General features: G+C 37.9%; 1 protein-coding gene across 2 annotated transcripts in view; it reads left to right on the top strand.

The window, feature by feature from the left end:
• The first annotated feature begins 2,063 nt into the window (after positions 1-2,063).
• Positions 2,064-21,882, top strand: part of col21a1 (collagen, type XXI, alpha 1) — a 76,025-nt gene continuing 56,206 nt past the window's right edge. Inside the window, exons 1-10 of one of the 2 annotated variants that reach the window (XM_079634683.1) lie at positions 2,064-2,185; positions 5,766-5,896; positions 6,210-6,770; positions 7,905-8,070; positions 8,159-8,390; positions 10,052-10,225; positions 12,263-12,340; positions 14,156-14,239; positions 14,949-15,011; positions 21,758-21,811. In XM_079634683.1, coding sequence (XP_079490809.1) covers positions 5,797-5,896; positions 6,210-6,770; positions 7,905-8,070; positions 8,159-8,390; positions 10,052-10,225; positions 12,263-12,340; positions 14,156-14,239; positions 14,949-15,011; positions 21,758-21,811 — 1,512 coding nt within the window. In that variant the 5' untranslated portion in view covers positions 2,064-2,185; positions 5,766-5,796. The remainder of the gene's footprint in view (positions 2,186-5,765; positions 5,897-6,209; positions 6,771-7,904; positions 8,071-8,158; positions 8,391-10,051; positions 10,226-12,262; positions 12,341-14,155; positions 14,240-14,948; positions 15,012-21,757; positions 21,812-21,882) is intronic. The other variant, XM_079634684.1, reaches the window with a different exon arrangement.

A 21,882-nucleotide genomic window follows, 5' to 3' on the forward strand; every position in this document is an offset into this window, starting at 1 on the left:
GTTCTGGCAGGTGATTATCAGCAGGTGGGCTTAGTCTGCACAGTGTTTCCCCAAAAATTGGCTGGAGTTAAGTACCTAGTCCAAGTGCACAGATCCAATTTTCTTCACTTGAGTTTGATTACTTGAAGGGTGTTGATAAAGGAGACGTGTTTAATTTGCTTCCTGCGAAAGCTTAGGTGGGTTTGAAGAACATGATGACAGTGACGAGAATGAATCCAAGAGGATGTGGGTGTATATTTCTTAGAAATTCAGTTGTTGGAAACTCTGTATCTCTATGGAAGGGAGAAGAATAGAACTTGTTCATTGTTAAAACGCATTACCTACCAAATTTAAAAGGAATTGTTCACACAACAAGAGTCATTATTCACTTTCTTCCTTCTGTGCAAAAAATTAATAAATAAATAAATACAATTAAGAATGTTCACGCATGCACAGACTACTCTTCCTTACAGTCACAGCTCATAGTGATGACTGCTGTTAAACTCATATAATTGTAGTAATACCCATAAATGTAGTCCAGGTATGTTTGAGGAACCGAACCGAACTGTCATGAATCAGACTGGTCAAGATTTCAAGGTAATTCACTTAGACAGTCTGGCTTTAGCAGTCCACTGGACAGTTATCAGCAAATATCAATAACGGTCTGTTCCAACCACATCATATAGTTTCAGAATAATTGGAATATAGCCTAGCACACAAGTCATATTCGTATAACCTTGTTTTTTTGCAGTTTTAATACTATAAACTGCTGAAGTCGCTGTATAAGGGATATTTAAAAGTATATTCTAGTATACACCATTCCAGAGAATAAAGAAAGTCAAACGGGTTTGACATAACATTTTCATTTGGGTGAACTATTCATGAGGTAACTATATAAAGTCAGTATGCATTGCATTCATTAGATTTTATTCCTCAACCCTGACACTAAATAGCATTTATTAAGGATTGGTCACAATTACATAATAATAACTGTGGATGAGGTTCCAAATATTTCTGATTTTGAATCTAAAATGACTGACTACATTTGATTATATTTGATTTACAATCCTGCACTGTTCCACATAAAATACGAATAACATGGTTGAAATGATCCAATTTAAGAGAGTATTTAAAAGATTAGGCCAAGAAAACTTTGTGCACAATATAGTAGAGAAGAACATAAAGATGTTCTGGAAAAATCATAATAAGCCAAGCACATAGGTTACTTTTAGTGCTAAAACCACAAAATGCTATTTTTGTTTCAGCTTCCAAATCCATGAGTTTTTCAATATTAGACATTTCTTGTTTTCAAAAATATATCTACCTCAATAATTATGGCATTTTGGAGAGGATAAATTGTATTATGTATAAAACTGCTTCTGATGTCTAAACAAGATGTGGGTCCTAATATATCAAATGTTTCACTATATTCATGCACTGCCAACTGCAAATTTACCAAAAAACAAAACAGTTGTATTGCAGTTTACAGTCAAAAGCATAGAATTCCTCCACATAGAATTCCTCCATCATTATCAACGACTTACAAAAGACCACACACACGCACACTGAAGGAAAATTGTCCAAAAATGAACAACAACACACTACTGTACAAAGCAACAAACAGGCAACAACCTTTGACCTCGCAAATTAGACTCAGAGAATGTGAAAGCATGTTCCCTTATCTAATCTTCTGGCTGATTCCTAAAGCCCCCTTCACAATATTTATCCTGTCTGCTGTCATACACAATCCAAACCTTGGAAGAATATTGGAATTACTATAATTTTCCTTTTGCTTCCACAAAAAGGGGGCTGACTCCTCTCTTCTATTTAGTGAAGTTCTCCTTATCTGCGTCTTATTTCAACCTCTGTAACCAAGAGGGAGAGGGAGAGAGAGAGAGAGAGAGAGAGAGAGGGAGAGAGGGAGAGAGAGAGAGAGAGAGAGAGAGAGAGAGAGAGAGAGAGAGAGAGAGAGAGAGAGAGAGAGAGAGAGAGAGAGAGAGAGAGAGAGAGAGAGAGAGAGAGTGAGAGAGAGAGTGAGTTGGAAGGTGAATGGAGAGGGCAGGCTCACATCTGCAACTCTGTAGCCTCCTCAAACCCACCTCCTCCAACCCTGTGCTTTGCACAACCCTGACCATGGGACACCAGACAGAGTGAGTAAGGGGGATTTTATTCAATAAGACTCCAGCTCCGTGCACATCCAATTCTGGTAAATCTTTGTCTTTCTTTTTTATTAACTGTTACGATGCATTGATTCTCTTTATTGTTGTGGTGTTTGCAATTTTTCCTCTGGCTGCAACCAGCATGTAGAAGATACTGTTTCACATCTCATTATCTGAAGGCTACCCCAACAGGTTAGGTCATTAAAGAAATGCTTGTTTGAAATTCATCCAGGGCTTCTTGAAAACCTTTTTTTTTTCATTTGATGGTGGTGTGCATTATTGTCTATGGAGGGTTGAGTTAATGTGTTTCTTTTTGAAAACATCTATAAAAAAAAGATGCAAGAGAAAACTGCATGTGCATAGAATCTCACATGCTTTGTCCTTTCTAAAAGCTTTGCACATCTTTGATCATGCATCGTAAATATATAAGAAATGGTTATCAGTTCCTGACTTGCGCCACTGTCACAAGTGAAGAATGAATGGAATTATTTAACAGGGCTTTGTCCGGCAGCCGGTTCACGGGTAAATGTGCAGACAAGTTATGTTAAGAAAGTTAAGTTAAGAAACAATATAGCCTTCTTTAACTCATACGAGTTGTGTTTCCTTGTTTGGGTAACAGCTATGATTAAAAAAGGCTGCACAGAAGAGCTGGAAAGCGCTCAAAAGGGAGATTCTCTAACAAACTCCGTAAGACATGTATTTTGATCACGTACGTAACTTGGTGGAAACTCCCTCGTAACAGCTCTGTCCTTGGTAGACTGTTGCCTTTACGGTCTTGATTATGTGAAATCGTTTCAGCGGTCTCTCTGATATAATGTTTTGGCTATTCCATTGGAGCCTGAGGAACTTGGCCCCCCATTTATTTTCCCCTCATGTTGGCAAACTAATTGAACATGCCTTACAGCAGTTGTTGATTTTGGTATTGAAAACCACTGGATTACAATAGCACATTTATAGCTGTGCAATGGAAAACAGGCAGAAAGGTTTTACTAAGACAATGGCTGCCAGTTAGAAAACATGAAGATAACTGATCCAAGACAAGCCATACACAATAAATCAAGAGTAACTACAGATGTGGAGCGAAATTAGAGCTACATGAAACATGCCTTTCCTGGGAAACCGACTAAATAAAGCATACATATTTGGCAGCTTTCCCACCTAAAATACGGAGAGGTTAACGCCTCATCTGGAGGACAGGGAGGAATCAGCTGTTCAACAAGAGTTTCCTGCCTCCCACATCCAGTTGGACAAAACCCATCAATGTGAAATAAATCTTAAACAAGTATCACTACAAACACGATGAATTACTTGTGCTAAAATTCCACTGAGATTTAAATGTCATGTTTTGGAAGATACATGCGGAGGATACATTCGGCTAAATTTAAGGGGGAAATTCCTTTTGGTAGCAGAGAATGTTTAAACGCGTTGCATTCCAGCTACATTACCGTTCCAAAGTCTCCTTCATCTTGACCTGGGGAACCATAAACTGTCTGGAGGTCCCCAATAACTTCCAAGGTCAATGAGTAGGTCATGGTGCAGAGAAAAGCCATATGGTTAGAGGTTGAGACTGGCAGACACACGTCTTTCCAGTTTTTGTGCGAGACTTGTAGTCATTAATTCCGTGAGAGTAATGGTGCATTACCAAATAGTCAATTCAAATTCATTCTGCACAGTATTTTTTTTTTTTGGTCTAAAGTTGCTTTGGCTTTGTCACATGAACTTGAGCTTGGTCATTGTCCAGAGCAATGATTTCTCTGGCAGAAAGATAACCAGTTCCAAGGAATAGTGTGTGGGGAGGCGTGGGCTTGGGTGCTTAGCATGCAGACATGCTCGTGAAAATAATGGAGCATTCCACATACCTCCCCTTGTGCTGGACTCTGCAAAGCACTGGAGTGAGGGCTAGTTATACCATAGTCTCTCGTAGCTAGACCTTCAGACTGACAGCAGAAGGTCTGGACTCCATTGCAGCTTTCATTGGCCAAGGACTGCCCAAGAAGACGTCTGACTGACATGTAAAGCAACCAATCACAGTTTGTTTTGTTCCGCGTCATGTTTAGGGGTATGAATGTCCCTAGGATAACAGACCAGCGTGCATGAATAATAAATTATTCATTCAAGAACGTTTGGCAAGTTTCCTGCAACAATGGAGCCACAAACTTCACATACTTCTGAAAATCCATGGATTTTATTTTCAGCATTTAGTTGATCCTGATTAGAGCTCATTGCCAGGTACAAAAACTATGGTGTTCTTCTTCGATGAGGGCATTTGTCGCCACAACGGCTTTGTTTCCAGGCGGACCGTTAAAGAACACGACACACAATTCAACCAATCAGATGACAACTTTCAAAACTCCTAAAGTGGTTCCCATTTTGTGTGCCTCATGCATCAGACGTTTAGCCAACAATCCGTAGTTGTGCTAAGACTATTTCTACCATGGCTGTCTTCTGATATACCTCCAGGTCAAAGACTGGAAAACCCCAGTCACATAACTAGTCAAGGTTGAAGGATATATAAAAGTTTCACTCGTGTTCCAGTCATGCTCATGATCTCTCAGCTGGTGAGGATGGTAACTTGCATTGGGAATCTTTGTTTGACCGCAGCAATCAGTAGGCCAAAAAACACCCCCACCCCTTCCAAAGGGAGCATATCTGGTCTTCATTTATTACGGTGTTTTTTTTATAATGTCTGCAGTTCTTTCTCTTGCTGGAAACAGCACACAGTTTCCAGAAGTCAGAGTTAGATGAAGAACTGTTCTGAACATGATTCTACTTGATGAGATTGTTAGGCTAAAATAATAACACCAATAATAAATTCACCCAACTAGACTACTTAGCGTTCAATACAGTTTAAGCTCAATCGACAGCACTTGTGGCATAATGTTGATTATTACAAAAGTAAATTTGGAGTGAATGGGGCAAACATAAAAATGCTTACTGCTGCAATAGCATAGCCACAAAATGTAAACAATATGCACTTTGACATGTTTGTAGTGAGAATAATGTTACTTTTCTGTGTAAAGTTCTATGCATTTTTACAACTTTGTTGCCATGACAACACAACGCCCAAAAGCATAAAACAAACTTGGAATAAGGACAAGAACCTTTACAATTCAAGTAATACGTTTTAACAGATGAATGGAGGAAACTTTATTTTATAAAATTGTAAGCTTTACATACAAGCTCCATAAACTTCACATTTGATCCAAAATCCATTTTAAGGTGTCTCACCATAAGCTTGATTTTTGCTTTTTGAAAAGGACATTTAGGCCTAAGTGATTACTTGATGCTCAAATGATAGAGAAGTATTGCAAAATATGCCTGTTTCTCATTCCAGTTGCACAAACAGGTTACACACTACCATAATTTCCATTCTGTGGTTTTCATAGCCAGGCCTAGAAATGCACAACTATCTTTGTTAGCATGTACCGAATTAACCGCATTATATCCTGTGCGCAACAAATGCAAAAAAACTGCATCTTCTCAATTGTTTTGGTTGAGATGTTTACATTGATTACAAAAAGCATGTTATTCATTTAACAAAACTATAAAAACTAAACATCTGCAAATCCAATGGCATTCATGTGAAGACATCTAAGAAATGCATGTCTTATCTTCATTTCTCTTCAGGTGCTAAACTGGAGCTTGGTACTTCAGGAACATGGGTTGCAAAATGAGATCCATGCATTTTGTGTTTTGGTGTCTTTACTTCATGCTCCTTCACTTGTTTTGCACAGCACAAGATGAGGACATGAGATTAAGTAAGCGTGCTTCTTTCATCTTCATTAGTGAATGTTGCATGGAGACTATTGATAATAACATGATCTAATGATGCAGTGGTCATTGTGGCTGTCTTAATGCAGAGCAAATGTAACAATTTCTGCAACTTCTTTAGAGCTATTTGGTCATCCAATTGGGAACATGAGACAGATTGTCAATACTTTAATAACATAACCATTACCACAAACATAGAAACAATAAAGATAGAACATTGGAGTCAAGTGTCCAAAATGTGCCTTGGTCCAATGGTCAACTCACGCTGTGCAAAATCTTGTATTCGTTCCTCAATTTCAGGTTGTAGGACAGCACCAAGTGATTTAGTATTCATACTCGATGGATCATGGAGTGTGGATGACATAAACTTTGAGATTGTCAAACGGTGGCTGATGAATATCACCATGAGCTTCAACATCGGTCAGAAGTTCACCCAGGTTGGGGTGGTGCAATATAGCGACGACCCCTTCTTACATATACCCCTGGGAAAACATTTCTCAAGCAATAACCTCATCAAGGCCATGGAGTCCATAGAATACATGGGTGGAAACACACACACAGGGAAGGCTATCAAGTTTGCCAATGACAAACTCTTTGCCCTGTCCGAGCGAGGTCCGAATGGCATTGCAAAAATTGCTGTGGTTCTGACGGATGGGAAGTCACAAGATGAAGTGCTGGCAGCTGCAGAAGCTGCAAGGAAAAAGGGGATAATTCTCTTCGCAATTGGCGTCGGGTCTGAGACCGAGGAGGCAGAGCTCAGGGCCATTGCCAACAAACCATCCTCAGCCTATGTTTTTTCTGTGGAAGACTATAAAGCTATTGCAAAGATCCGTGAAGTTATTAGGCAGAAGCTGTGCGAAGGTAAGCCTCCATGTTCATCTATGTCTCTAGGCTTTCATATCTCACTCATTTGTATAATATTTTTCACAGGTGTCACATTGAAATTATACAGTTTTATGGCCTCGAGCTTCAGCAGGGGAGCACGACTTTGTTGCTTTAGCATGTCATGTACCCATGTAGACAGGTTTATGGCATCTCCATGTTTGAGCTGCATGCATAATTTGGTGCCTCTCGCCTCAATGCACGAATTACAGTTTGATTTATGTCCTACAACATCCAGGTGTTATGAGTTCACCAAGGTGGCTATAAATTTTCTAAAAGTGTGAAATTAGGATCATGCATTGCTGAGCACGTTTCAGAGATTGTGACATCAATTTCTAGCAAGCTTACAAACAAGCCAGTCGGATTGTTTGAAAGTTCTGCAAAAGGCCAGTAATTCTGAGATGCGTGTACACATTTAATCCAAGTTTGGCAGATGCAAATGTCAAGTTTGTATAGTTCCCTCCAACCAAAATTATTTCATTACTGCAAGGTATGACTTGGAGTAAAGCAGAAGTAGCACAATATTAAGTGTAACAGTGGTGGAAAAGAAGTGATCAAATGCCAGTTGATCAACCTCAATTCTTGAAATGGGGAGGAAGCATATTTCCCAAGGCGCTATTCTGTTCTTACAATGGATTACCTCCAGACAGACTTGTTAAAAAGCAAAAATAAAAACAGATATCAGGCCTCCATAAAAGTTTGCTAAGACTCCTGAAACTCATGATAGAAAGTCTTTCCGGACACTGGAAAAGTTAATGATTAAGGCACTTTATGATAGAAGAGGTCATCTTTTGTCTGGTATTTCCAATGGCGGGGACATTCTTCAGTCGGACTGCATATTTGCACAATGTCCAGTGTCTCACTCCAAGGTATTCCTACGATTTTTTTAGACTAGTCTTCAAGCCAAATAAAATAAACCACCTCATTCCATAAATATTTAACCCTTTTCAGCCATTTTTTCTCACTGTGCACATATTTCTTGGGATATTAATATCAAATCAAATTCAAGGCAGGGGAATGATAGGGTATTGCTTAGTTAGCCTAATTCCGATTAAGGCATTATTTGTTGCAGTGTGGCAATTTACCTTGTTTTCTCTATTTAATGTACTATAGAGACTGTATGTCCAACAAAGATTCCATTTAATTCTCGGGATGCGAAAGGATTTGACATTCTTCTCTATCTCAACTTGGCTAAAAAAGCCAAAAAGACACAAGGATCATTTTATGGCAGCAAAGCCTACCAGGTGACATCCCGAGTTGACCTGAGTGAGAGCACTAGGTAAAGGTATTTATGGTATCAAGCTTCTCTGTCCTTGCAATAATACTCTGTTTGATTTGAAACATCATTTTCATCTTAATGTCCGTAGGATGTTATTTCCAGGCGGACTTCCTCCATCCTATGTTTTTGTGGCTACGCTGAAGTACAAAGGCTCTGTGGTTATGGAGGACTGGGATCTATGGCGTATACAGACTAAGGATGAAAAGCCTCAAATGGCTGTAACTCTAAATGGTCTGGACAGAACAGTGATATTCACCACCACAACCAGCAGTACACCAAGCGGAACTCAAACTGTGGTCTTCACAAAATCACCTGCTAAGGTAAATACAGAGCACGAGAAAAGAACACTGATACAAATTCATGAACTCTGTGTGCTAATTAGTCAAATCCATCAGTTAATTCGGAAACACTTTATTTTGATGATCCACTTTAGACATTCTACTACCTTTGAGTAACTTTGCAGCTAACTCTCATTAGAGTATTATGGCGCTTTTCCACTACACAGTACCAGCTCGCCTCAGCTCGCCTCGACTCGACTAGACTCGCCTTTGTTTGGTTTTCAACTGTGTAAAAGTTGTACCGGTACCTGCTTCCAGGTACTTTTTTTCGTATCACCTTCGGCGAGGTTCTAAGCGAGCTGAGGCGATACTAAAACGTGACGTGAAAACACGGCAGACTGCTGATTGGTCAGAGAGAATCGTCACTATTCAATGCATCATCATTGCACGCGCCAGACGGAGTATCCTGAATAACCCCAACATTTTTAAATAGTTTTGCCAGGGACTGCGTGATATACCCATTACTAATATTATGTAAAGCAGCATACACTCGATTTCCTCCATTGTCCTGTGTGTGTGTAGGTAGCGGGTGTGTGTCACGTCGCTATGACGACCAGGTACTATTGTGGAGGTACTATCTGCAATGGAAAACGGAGCGAAACGCGAGCCGAGGCGAGTCAAGTCGAGTTGAGTTGAGCTGGTACTGGTAATGGAAAAGCGCCATAAGTAGACAGTCTGCTTAATATCCGCTTCCACCACTTTATATGGATGGTCCCCAACAGACATTCTACGGACTATAAGTAACGACATGTCAACGTATTCAACATACCTAAACCTTAACACCTAACCCTAACATAACAGTCAACTACAGTCTACAAATACTTGAATGAATATTAGTTGACATGTAGTTCCAAATGTTAGATGACATGACGTTCCAAATTTTACTATAGTTAGTAGAATGTCTAAACCATCAAAATAAAGTGTAATCGTTCATTCTCCACCAGTTCAAATTTCCATGGCATAGTGGCATACACCTAGAAAATCCATGCTGATCATCACCAGCATACTACATGTTGTGTTTTGGATGCTTGGGATCCTCAATTGATGTGCTATCTCTAAATGGTTCTGCTTCACTAGATTCACCAAAAAGACCATGCTGATGCTGGTTGATGTTTTGGTCCATGAGCTATATCAGCACTTATCCAGCCTGAAAATCAAAGTGTGCCTAAGCTGGTTTTAGAAGGGATACTACAATTTCAGACAAATTTCACACAGAACATCCCTTAACAGTGGACTCACTGCCCATGGCAGCCAAGTAAATTGGATACCAGACTTACTAGTCCCATATGGATAAAAAGTTGCTGGAATTTGGAAAAGAAATACTGAAACCATTTTTATACATCATAAACTTGATCTTTTCCGTTTAGTTTATATTCTCTCCGATACACTTTATGGAATGATTCCTTAGTATTTCAATTATGAGCACCCAAAGTTGAGTGACAGAGAGCCCTAGTATGTTTATTATTTAACGTTTACATAAATCCTTCTTTTATGATGCCAATGCTACTGAATAACAGTTTACTAAGACGTTCTTATCTTCCTCATAAACTCCCATTTATGGTATATAAACTAAATGTACTAATGTAAAAATGTAATGTTAAAGACCATCATCTGCATTCTGCTATGTTTTATGTATTTTATAGAAACTATTTGATGAGAAATGGCATCAGCTGCGTCTTCTAGTAACAGAGGAAGACGTCACTCTGTACGTCGATGATCTGGAAATTGAAACCTTGGCACTAGAGCCTCCTGATGGTATTTTTATTAACGGAAAAACACAGGTTGGGAAGTACGTCAGCAAAGAAACAACTGTACCTGTAAGTATGTTAATGACTTCTTGGATCTCATTTTACAGAGTTTCACTGTTATGTTGTTACTCTGTAGTTACTGTTATTATATTATTTTTGTTAGTGAAGCACTCTGTGGTTATGTTAGACTTGCTTAAACTTGTATACATTGTATTCCATTATATTGAATTACTAAATGACAAATAATCACTCAATATCTTACTCAAGTAGTGTAAGTTATTGCCTGCTATAAGCACCAATAAAATATATTTTCTCACTGAATACACTGGCTGGTGCTGTGGAGATGTGATGTTGAGGTGATGCCTGTCCATTTAAGTGAATCCAAGAGTAGGAGAATTTAGAGTTTTATTGTTTTGTTTTTTGATTGTTGAAGTTAGCTTAGCTAACACTGTTATAAGGGAATCCTAACATTAAAGGGGCTATATATAAGAATTGTAATGTAATATTCGCTTTTTTTATTGCAGATACTTGAACAGCTTGTAACAACATTTTAAAAAAAATAGACCTTCCCCAACTTCCTAGCTGGTCTTTGAAAGCCTGTGGACTGATTTTTAAGAAAAAAAAAGAAGTTACGTTTAGGTGCGCTCCCGCGAATGACACATGAAACGAATGCTTATACAATGTTCAGGATAATGCAGAAAGAGCTATTCTTTACTGTAATATCATTAGCCACATTTCCATTACCCTTAAAAATTTTGCAAATTGAAATTGCGAATTGAAAATAGCCTACGCCCAATGGAAACACATCAAGTTCGCAAAAACTCCCATATACTGCAAAAAAGTTTTTACGCTTGCATGAGATGGGTTTCAGGCAATTTGAAAGGATTATTTCACAAAACTGCCATTGAAATAGCTTTTCCGCATTTACAGGTCACCTGACGTACGTAAAAGTTGATCGTTCTTTAAAGATGACGAGGAATGTTTGGACAGAAGACGAGACAGTTCTTCATTAAACTCATAAAAGACAAAAAGTATTACAGGAATTCTGGATTCTTAACCATAAAGAAATGCCGCAATTTATCAAGACCTTGAAGCAGATAGGAGGGAGAAACTTCTCATACGTGCCGTCCCAAGTATAAGAGGCTTTGCTTGCCATTAATGCTTGGATAACACGCCTACGTCTCCTTTGATAAAAAATAATGGCTAGTGCAGTGGCTGGATAAAGCCGTTTAGAAAATATAGCAAAAGTTTTGCGCAAATCTGTAATGGAAACGCAGCTACTTTGTCAAGCAAAGTAAATATATTAATTCAAACTATAGTATCAAATAGCCAGATATATATATATATATAGTCTTGAATATACTTTATAATCAAACTATCATAACAGTGTTATTTTCATTACCTCATCTGTCGACATGAGCTGGTGCAAACATATAAACATCATTTTGATCAGCTTTCTTAACTGCTATTTTCTCAACACTGTCATTTTTGTGTTTATTTTGTTATTGAGAGGAAAATGTGAAACACATATTTACCTATTCATCTAAACATATATCGCTGCTAAGGTTATTTCTAACTTGTTTTTACTTCTAAGTCAAGAGCAAAAAAAATCTTCACTGAGTATATCGGGCCTTGAATCACATTCAGGTGCTTGTACACTATGTTAGCAATACGATGCTGGCTGCAGTTCACTTAACAGCCACTGGTGTCGCTAATAACAAGAGTTTCTGAATTTTTACATATAGCCCCTTTAATATAATTGTGTGTGTGTCATATATCTCAACTTGATTGCCTTCAATTCTTTTTTTGGACTACAAACAAAATGATGACAAAGCTAATAATATAATTGTATGAAGGAATATTGGAGGTTATTGGAATGTGTGTGTGTGTGTGTTTGTGATCTTTTGCCAAAGAATAAACGTATCATGGAACATTTTCAACATGTGCAACACAGCAGTGTTCTTGTGGAAAAGCAGACACCATGTCATGTTGACACCAAATGTGTTTTATATGTAACAGGGAGCACCTTTCCCCTTCCCCACAGCCCCAGGCCTTGATTTTTCTAAAACTACCTGTATTTTGTACTCTTTCCCTCTTCTTGAACAGTTTGAGATTCAAAAACTCAGAATCTACTGCGACCCGGAGCAGAATGACAGGGAAACGGCCTGTGAAATACCTGGAGTTGTAAGTACCAGAATCTTGGATCTTTCCGTTTTGGCCCATTCAAATAAATTCCACCTATTAATGTCACATCAGATTAGGAGTGACTTGATATTTGAAATATTTTATCTTATTACCAGACCATTCTTTAAAAAGTCTTTAAAAACTGATAAGTAAAACACAAAGGACTTTGTAAATCCAGTCATTCCAGTCCACCATGTTTTGGAATGTGTTTAATGTACTAATCTGATCTAATCTGTTCAATTATACTAACAAGATAAAAGCACCTCCTCGGCTTCAAGCTGAGCATGACATTTGCTCAGAAATGTTTATTAGAAAGTCAATCACCGTCTTTGTCATAGTTCTCAGTTCACTAACTCAGTTTGCCTGACTTGGCACTATTTCTTTCAGACTCACTGTTTAGAGATATAGGACATTTATAAACACTGTGGCTGTTTATTTCACATTATTTTCCTTTTCTGCTTGTGCATGTAATGCCTTGTACCTCTTAGCAAAGTTATGTTTTTTGCCCTGGCCCCTTCATGTATTTTCACTCCTTTCATTTTTTAGGATGGAGAGGTATGTACTTTTGAAGATGGCTTTGCTCGCTTTCAAAAGTAACTGCTTATCTCATTTTGAATTGCAGAGGTAAGATTTGCCTCATGTTCTTTTGGAGTGTATTGTCATAGCTGGAAAAATCTTTCAAAGGACTGTCAGCAGCTTTGAGAATGTATGGCTGAATGATGCTGGTGTGAACCTTCTCACTCACAAAAGCTGAAAAAAGTTGGCAGTGCTATGGTACTCCACCGTACTTTAAAGTCCCCCTGTAGTCAATAATCTTATCCCTTAAAACTCAGCTTTGAAAATTACATATTTAAATGTTTTTTCCTTGACATTTTTTTTTCTTTGTGCCTTAAAAATAGCTTGAATGTAAATTCCACTCCAATCACTCAGATCCACTGGTTGGCGATCACACGTTGATCTGATTGGTTACAAGGTAGTTTGTGACGTCAGAAACACCAGCGATTTCAAACCGTGTTTTTGAGACCGTCTTTGGTTCACTGCAGTTTTAAGCAGAAAATACTCAGCAATGCTGTCCACTTATGAACTTACACATGGTTTGTCTTAAAGAGTATTAAAAACACCACATAGACACATAAACAACATTAAAAGCTGGATTTTCACCACAGGGGGACTGTGTCATTATCATGGTACCATGTCTAAATCTCTGTACTTTTTGGTGTATCACATGGTCACTTAAAGTCAGCATGAAATGGAAGTTCCAACTGTATTTTCTTCCCTATTGTAACATATGTCGGCTTCTCCAACAGAATAAATGTAGGGTGAGACCATTAGGAATTGACTGGATCGTTGTCGTTAGCTAATTGATATGATTGATGTGACGTGAGTGACAGGTTGCTAGAGGCGAGGGATTATTGTCCCGTCTTCACGCTGGTGCACAGGCCATCAGAAGAGGTCGAGTCCTTGCGAGGGGAAGCCATTTTTTATTAAAGATTACAAGGGCACATAAAAAAAAATAAAAAAAAAAATATAAACTACATACAGTTAAATCATTTAAAATTAACATGGCAATATTCCATACAAATAAAATTTGACAATTTTGATTTCATGGTGACTTTAAAATGGCTAATGTCGTGAAACCGGTTCAACAGTGTTATGCTAGGCTGTCTCTATTATTGTTGTTTTGCTATTTCCAAACTACTGGGCCGCACTGCTGAATACTGCAAGTTTAGCTTATGCCACAAACAGGAAATGTCTGACGCTTTATGTTGTTTTATGAAATGCAGCATAGTAAACAATGTTTTTCTATTTTCTTAGTGTGATAATGTACCAGGTGACATTGATCCAACCCCAGAGCCCTGCATTTGTCCACCTGGGCCACCAGGTACCCCAGGAATGAAGGTACGCTATAGCCTATCCTCAACCCCTTTGGCAGCTTTATACAACAGAACACATTATACAATCTCTTCATTGCATCAAAAGTCATTGCTTTGCACATAAACGTCTCCAAAAGGCAAGTTTGAAGTTTATAAGGTCATGCCTATGCTTGAAAACACATGCTGCTTTTCAGCAGGTGATCACCATAAAATAGCCCACAACACAATTCTGAAGCTACAGACAGATTTACTGCATTACTGTACTAGAATTTATATGGATTAATTTATTCAATATTATAATTATAGCTTACTGTTTTTAATTTCTCATTCAAAAGTCCAATAAATATTCTCATATAAAGCAAAGCATTTATGAATAAATATATGCATTCAGGGCTTTACATTAACTTCTGCCAACCAGCCAAATGTGGGTGTATTTCAGCAGTGGCGTGTAAAGCAATCACTCCAACTAGCCACTTTGTCGGGTTGAATTTTATATATATATATGTTTACACTTTTCAACTGTAGTCTTTTATAAAGGCACCTGAAATAATAAACTAAGTGTTAAATGGTTTTAATGGTGCCCTTGAAAAAGTATTTAAGAAAAAAAAGAAAAAGAAAAAAAACTAGCTTGTTACCTATTGGCAAAGATACAAATAGTTATATAAGCCTTTATGTTCTTTGATCAATAATTTGTAATGCAATTATGTAAATACTATTTGCATCACTTTCTCTAGGGAGAACTGGGCAGAATAGGAGATCCGGGTCAAACTGGTCCAGCTGGTGCTGATGGTAAGCCTGTGAGTACTACACAGTTTAATACAACCTCAAATTAACTTGAGCACGTGTCGTGTTCAATGCAGTATCCAGAACTGCAACATGCATTAACATCCCCAAGTTTGTTTTAGATAGAATTGTCAATGACAAAATTCACCTTACAAGAATGCTGATAATACCATTTTGAATGTAAGAATGTACAGAATGTAAGAGGATACAAGACAGTATGTCTGGTAATATGAGCAAATATACAATGAGTTCCAAAAATTTGATAGATCAGCTTCCAATCGGATACATAAATAATCGGATTTTGAACGTAGCCTTATAAACAAAGCGGAGTGTAGTCACTTATCTTTACTAAACAGCATTGCAACTAGTTGCATTAATATAGAATTAATATATGCAATGAATGTAACTTTGTTTTCAAATCATTCACTCAGTGACTTTTAACATATAAATTTACATATTTTTAAATATAAAATGTAATAGTTTTATGATCTGTCCTGACAGTGATTATTTTTTAATTTCATGAATAAATAGGATAAGTTAATATTACAAACTGGTTCTTTACATTTATTGTCAGTACTGGGCTCTCAGTTCACATGGGTAGGGTACTTTGTACCATGTGTGTGGATGACTGTGTTCTTGCGCCATTTTTAACACATAAAAAACCCTAAGGAACTGTCCATTTTAAAATATTAGTTGCACTGTTGTGAGTCTTATATATTGAACTTATTTGTTAATGTAAAGTCGTTTTTGCACTGATGCCAGACAAATTTAACAATATTATTCCATCAGTCATTTATATTAATATTTCATTCACTGGAACCCTAAATAGGCATTAACAAGTGGTAATTTTAAACAATTTTAATAAATGTATATATATATTTTATAAACATATGACCTTTACATCTCACTTGGTCCTACTGTTCACCCCTACATAAAAGTAAATATATGTATTGGTTTTAGAATTGAAGATGATAGGCCTATTACTTTAAGTATTAATTTCTTCTAGTACAGGGGCTTAATTCGTTTTTGTGAGTTTCACTGCGAGTTTTGACTGAAAGCTTTTAAAAAGAGTAGAGGGGCACTTATTTGCGGATCATCAGTCATCAAGCTCTGTAAACACTGGTCACAGACACATTTTATCCACATTTAAATGTAATCATTTGGCAGACAATTTTATCCCAAATTACCCCAGTTAGTCTAGCACAGTACATGTGGTTTTTTAAACATATATAGAATAGTAAGTGTTAGTATTAATGGGTCAAGTGTTGCCGAAAGAGAAGGTTTCTTGAAAATGGTTAAAGACTTGTACAAGGGTTGAGTTGGGCAGGTCATTCCACCAGCAGGGAACCATCCAGGTAAAGGTCAGTGAAAGTAATTGTGTGCCTCTTTGAGATGGCACCACAAGGCACTGTTCACTTGCAAGCTTCTGGAGGGCACATAGGTCTAAAGTAGTGAGTTTAGGTATAATGGAGCAGAGCCAGTGGTTGTTCTGTAGGCAAACAACGGTGCCTTGAATGTGATGCGAGCAGCGATTGGCACCCAGAGCAATTTTATGAGGAGAGGTGTGACGTGCGCTCTCTTCGGCTCGTTAAAGATCACTCTTGCTGCAGCATTCTGGATCAGTTGCAGAGGTTTGACCGTGCATGCTGAAAGGCCTGCCAAGACAGCATTACAGTAGTCCAATCTGGATAGAACAAGAACTTGGACAAGGAGTTGTGTAGCATGCTCCGATAGGAAGGGTCTGATCCTCCTAATGTTGTACAGCAAATCTGCAGGACCGGCAGTTCTAGCAATGTGGTCTGTGAAGTTCAACTGATCATCAATCACAACTCCAAAGCTATGTCCCAATTTGCATACTATCCGTCCTGAATAGTATTTGAAATTAGAATTAGTGTGTCCCAAATCGTAGTATGTTGAAACGAGTATTCATAAGATCCCCAGATGGTCTACTAAGTGCAGATCCATGGACACTCTAACGGCTGATATTGCCCACAACCCATTGCGCGTCGGACGGGATTCGATTAGAACTACAAACACAGGGGGAAAAAAGTGTTAAAAAAACTACAAACACGGCTGATGTCCGAGTCTGACGGTTAAGTAGAAAGGTTTAGACAGGGATTGGAGTGATTCATTATCAGTATCTAACCTGACGAAAAAATATTTATTCAATGTTATCTACATTATATTTCATCTGCAACAGCATTGTGAACTTTTGCAATGATACTTATAATGGCCATTAACTTTTAAATGCATCATTATTCAAATTGCAAACACATAAAGAGAGTCTAGACTCCACATGAAAGACCAACAATTGGCAGACCAACATGCTGCTACATTTCTCTCCAAAACGGTAGGAAATTTAATTAAATTGAATGTGGAGGATGTTAACTGTCGCAAGATGATTGACAGGGCAGTTTAAACAGTGACAGGATGCACGTAACGAAACGAAGACAGAGAGATGTCCGTTAAAGATGACGCAGTAGTATGTCCCAAACACTTGCCAACTCTTCTGCTACACACTCAAAAGTGTACTTTTTCTTCACAAAGTACATACTTTTAGGGTGACGTATAAGTAGGCAAATTGGGATCCAGCACAAGGTTCCTGGCTGTTCTGGATGGAGTTATGGTCGACAAACCTAGCTAAATGGAGAAGTTGTGATGGAGTGTTGGCTTGGCCGTGACCACAAGCGGCTCTGTCTTCGCAGGGTTTAGTTGAAGGTTGTTGTCCTTTATCCAGCAAGAAATGTCTGTCAGGCAGGCTGAGATGCGAGCAGCTACCTTCGGATCCTCTGGTTGGAATGAGAGGTAGAGTTGTGTGTCACCAGCATAGCAGTGATAGGAAAAAACATGTTTCTGAATGACAGATCCTAGTGATGACATGTAGATGGAGAAAAGAAGTGGTCCAAGTCCTGAGGCATCCCAGTAGCTAGATGTTGCGACTTAGACACCTCACCTCTCCACGATACCCTGAAGGACCAATCTGAGAGGTAAGACTTGAACCATTGGAGTGCGGTTCCAGAGATGCCCTTTGTCTTGAGGGTTGACAGGAAGATCTGGTGGTTAAATGTCTCAAAAGCAGCAGACAGATCTAACAAGATGAGTACTGAGAATTTGGAAGCTGCTCTTGCCAGTCTCAGAGCTTCACTAATCGAGAGCAGGGCAGTCTCAGTCGAGTGTCCGCTTTTGAAACCAGACTGGTTGTTGTCCAGAAGGCTGTTCTGTGCAATGAAGATAGAGACTTGGTTGAAGATGACTAATTCAATTGTTTCAGCAATGAATAGAAAAAGAGATACCGGTCTGTAATTTTCTAGATGTGCTGGATTTAGAGTGGGTTTCATAAGCAGTGGGGTTACCCGAGCCTGCTTAAATGCTGTGGGAAAAGTACCAGTGTGAAGAGAGGTGTTGATGATATGAGTGACTGAAGCTGCAGTTTTTCTCAGCATGAGTAAGTTTGAAGGAAAACAATAGTTGTGCACGAATGATGAACGACCCTCGGAAGAGCTCTGAACATTAGGTGAATGTGCAATAACAACACCTGGATGCCATACTTGCAAGTCTTCATATCTTTATGAACACATGTCCACATTATGCACATATGCCTGCATGTTAAGTCAATAAACAGCAGGTTTTTATTGATGTAAAGCACATTTCACCTCATGTATTTTCATTATACTTATAGTATTTGCAGATAACCAACAGTTAATGTACCTAATACAATGTTAAAGTAAACATCTTCTGTGCAGTTCTGTGCAAACTGTCCAAATCTAAATAGGCTATACAGATATATAATAAATAATAAGAAATCAAACATTGCTCTAATACTTCTAAAAAATAACTCAGTCAAGTGGGACCAAAGTACATGTTTGTGGAAAACCTTTTTCACCCTCTTTTGTGAAAATGTCTATTGTCAAGTCACTGTAAAGCTAACGGTTTAAATCAATAAAAAAAAATTATTGAGAAGAATCTCATGAATATATTGCCCTTTCAGTCTTGTCAATTGCGTAGTCTTCTCAGAGAAGCGTGCAATATTCTCACAAGTCAACAATATTTTTGTTTCAAATTTAAAAAACAACAACTCAAAAACAGTGGGGTTTATTTTATGTATCAAAAACAAAGACATGAGTGTCATCGTCCAGCTGGAGTCTGCACAAATGTTTCACGTAGGCGCTTACAGACTGCACACACTAATAATAAATAATACTCATGACATAAATATGCCTCTGAAATCTTCACATGACCTTTATCTCTTGAACTTGCTGCTTTAGTTCTTGTCTTTGTGTGTAAAAACAATGTCCTTTTCAAAATACATTTCACAGCGAACCAAGATCACAAGTTCACTTGTTACCAAAATAGTTCAACAATTTTATGTTTCCAGAAACCGTAGTTCCAAACAACATTTGCAAACAGCAAGTTGTGTGGGTCAAACTACAGTTCTCAACCTGTGGTTAAAAGTTTTCTTGTTAGTGTGATGTGACAGATTACACTTTATTTCTAACTGTAAATAACTTTAACCAAAATAAGCAAGCTAACATGTTTTACAATCTACATCTGTCATTCTATGCAAATTTATATGAGGGAGAATGGAAACACCATTATTGAAGATTATGCATGTGTGTAAGTGTGCTACAAGCCTGGGGAAACCCCGAAGTATGATGTAAGAAGGAATCTGCAATTGAATCAGACATCTAAAAATAAAAGCAAAACAAAATAGCAAAGTAGTCCTCAGATGCCATGTTCGTTATTACAGTTTTTCTCGATTGCTTAAACACTATAACCAGGCTTTTGAACAAAAATGTCAAAACCATAATGCCATTTATCAAAAAGCACACCCATTTCACTAAACTATAAACACAAATCCCTTCATTTCTCATTGCCTACACCATGTGGTCATTTAGAAAGCACTAGTATTCAGTATTGTTCACTCAAGTCAGCACAGCTTTAGCTCAGTTAACACACAATTCCCCAGGTGAAAACACTGAAAGTCAAAATTTAACACACATCAATCAGATCCTTCAATAGATAGATAAAAGGGCCCGAATCAGTTTATTGAGTTTTGGAACAATAGATCCAGAAAGACATGAAGAAAGAAGTCAAGGAGGGATAGGAGGAGGAGGAAAGGCAAAGGGAAGGGCAAGAAGACAAGTAGTCTCGGATGAAATTCAAGCCACTTTAGTTGACCATGTCCCTGTCCATGGCATGACTATGAGGGAGGCTGGGCTACGAGTAAGGCAGAATTTGAGACACTTCACCGTCGCCTCCATCATCAGAAGCTTCAGGGAGGTGTGCTGGCAAACAAAACTCTATCACTGAATAAGAGGCAAACATTTCCCATTGTCTTTGATGAGGTTTATTTTCTTGCAAGAAAAGGCCAGCAGTCGTACAGTCACACAGAGTGTCTGCAGAGTGTGACAGTGAAGGGAGAGCATCCTTCCTCCTTTATAGTCTTGACTCCCAGACTGTTATCTTTCTAGGCCAATGATGGTTTTTCAACCATACGTGGAACATTCTTAGACTTGTTCATCATATTTTATCCTTTAGTGGAGGCCCTCCTGTCACGACCAACACTCTTTACCATTCCAATACAATTCCATATTTGAATAAGGTTTGTGTGTGCTCTATTACTGTCATATGATGGTCACACACATCTCTTACGTAAGTAAATATAAATATATTAAAAAAAAAAATTAGAGGAGAGAGTAAACATTTTTTTTTACTTTTACAAGAGTACATGAATGAATAAAAATATGCCAATGTATCCATTAGTTGTGTCTTTTGTGTTCATCATGTGAAAAGGTTTGTGAGGGGGGAACCACAAGCAACATAACTTACCAGTTTTGGAAATGTTGTTTTGAATTTATTACACCAGTGTGTAAGACTATGTTGTAGTGTGTATGATTTTGATGGCTTGTGTGTGCAGTCTGAGGACAAAGTTTGGTTTTTCAGCAAGAGTGAATGGTTTTGAGTGTGGAGCTTCATTTTGACCTGAAAATAGGATGTTAAGGGAATTGGGTGAGACGTTATGGATTTGTGTTTACTGTTTTGAGAATACGAGGCATAGTTTCAAGAAATGTGTTTAAGCAATCGAGAAAAACTGTAATAGCAATAATCCAAAATGTATTTAATGAATGAGGTTAATCAGTTAATCTCAAACTGAATAACTGGTTAAAGTTATTGTTCACCACCTGCATCATTAACGACAGTTCTCTTTAACTGTATTCTTATTCTTAAGGTTTTGGGAAACAGATGTAACAATTTCTCCAATTATGCATTGCACTATGGTAGTTAAGAAACACTCCTCGGATCAGTTAACCTGACTCACTAGAACGAAAGGTTTAATTTCATCAACCTTTGGTTATTTTTAAACGTGACAGTAAGCAAACATTTGGTAACACACTAGCAACAATAAACCTGTTCCAAAAATAGCAGTTGATGGGAAATGCTATTCAAGTTGCAAAAGGCATTCATATAGTATTCACATAGTCATCTAAAGCCATACAATAGGTATTGGTAAGAAACTTAGATTTAAAATGTTATTCAGTTAAGTCATGTGTTGATGCACTAACGCCATCACAAAGTTTAACACAAGTCACTTTTGAAGCTTAGTTTCAATAAATGCACATTTTGAACTAAGGACTGAGAGTTAAAACTATGTGGGAACCGATCATAAGCTGTGATCTTTCTTTTTTTCTTTTAATTTGACTTAGATATTCATTTGTATGACTGTGGGTCAGACTAATACAAGACTCTTTCTTTATTAAAGGGTGTACCAGGTTTTAGAGGAAGTCCTGGCATTCAAGGTTCTCCCGGCATGGAGGTATGAGTGCATGTGTCATAGACATACTCTAAAACACTTCACTCTACACTTGATGACACTACTTTTCTATC

Source organism: Phoxinus phoxinus, assembly GCF_949152265.1.
Source record: "Phoxinus phoxinus genome assembly, chromosome: 14".
Classification (NCBI taxonomy): Eukaryota; Metazoa; Chordata; class Actinopteri; order Cypriniformes; family Leuciscidae; genus Phoxinus; species Phoxinus phoxinus.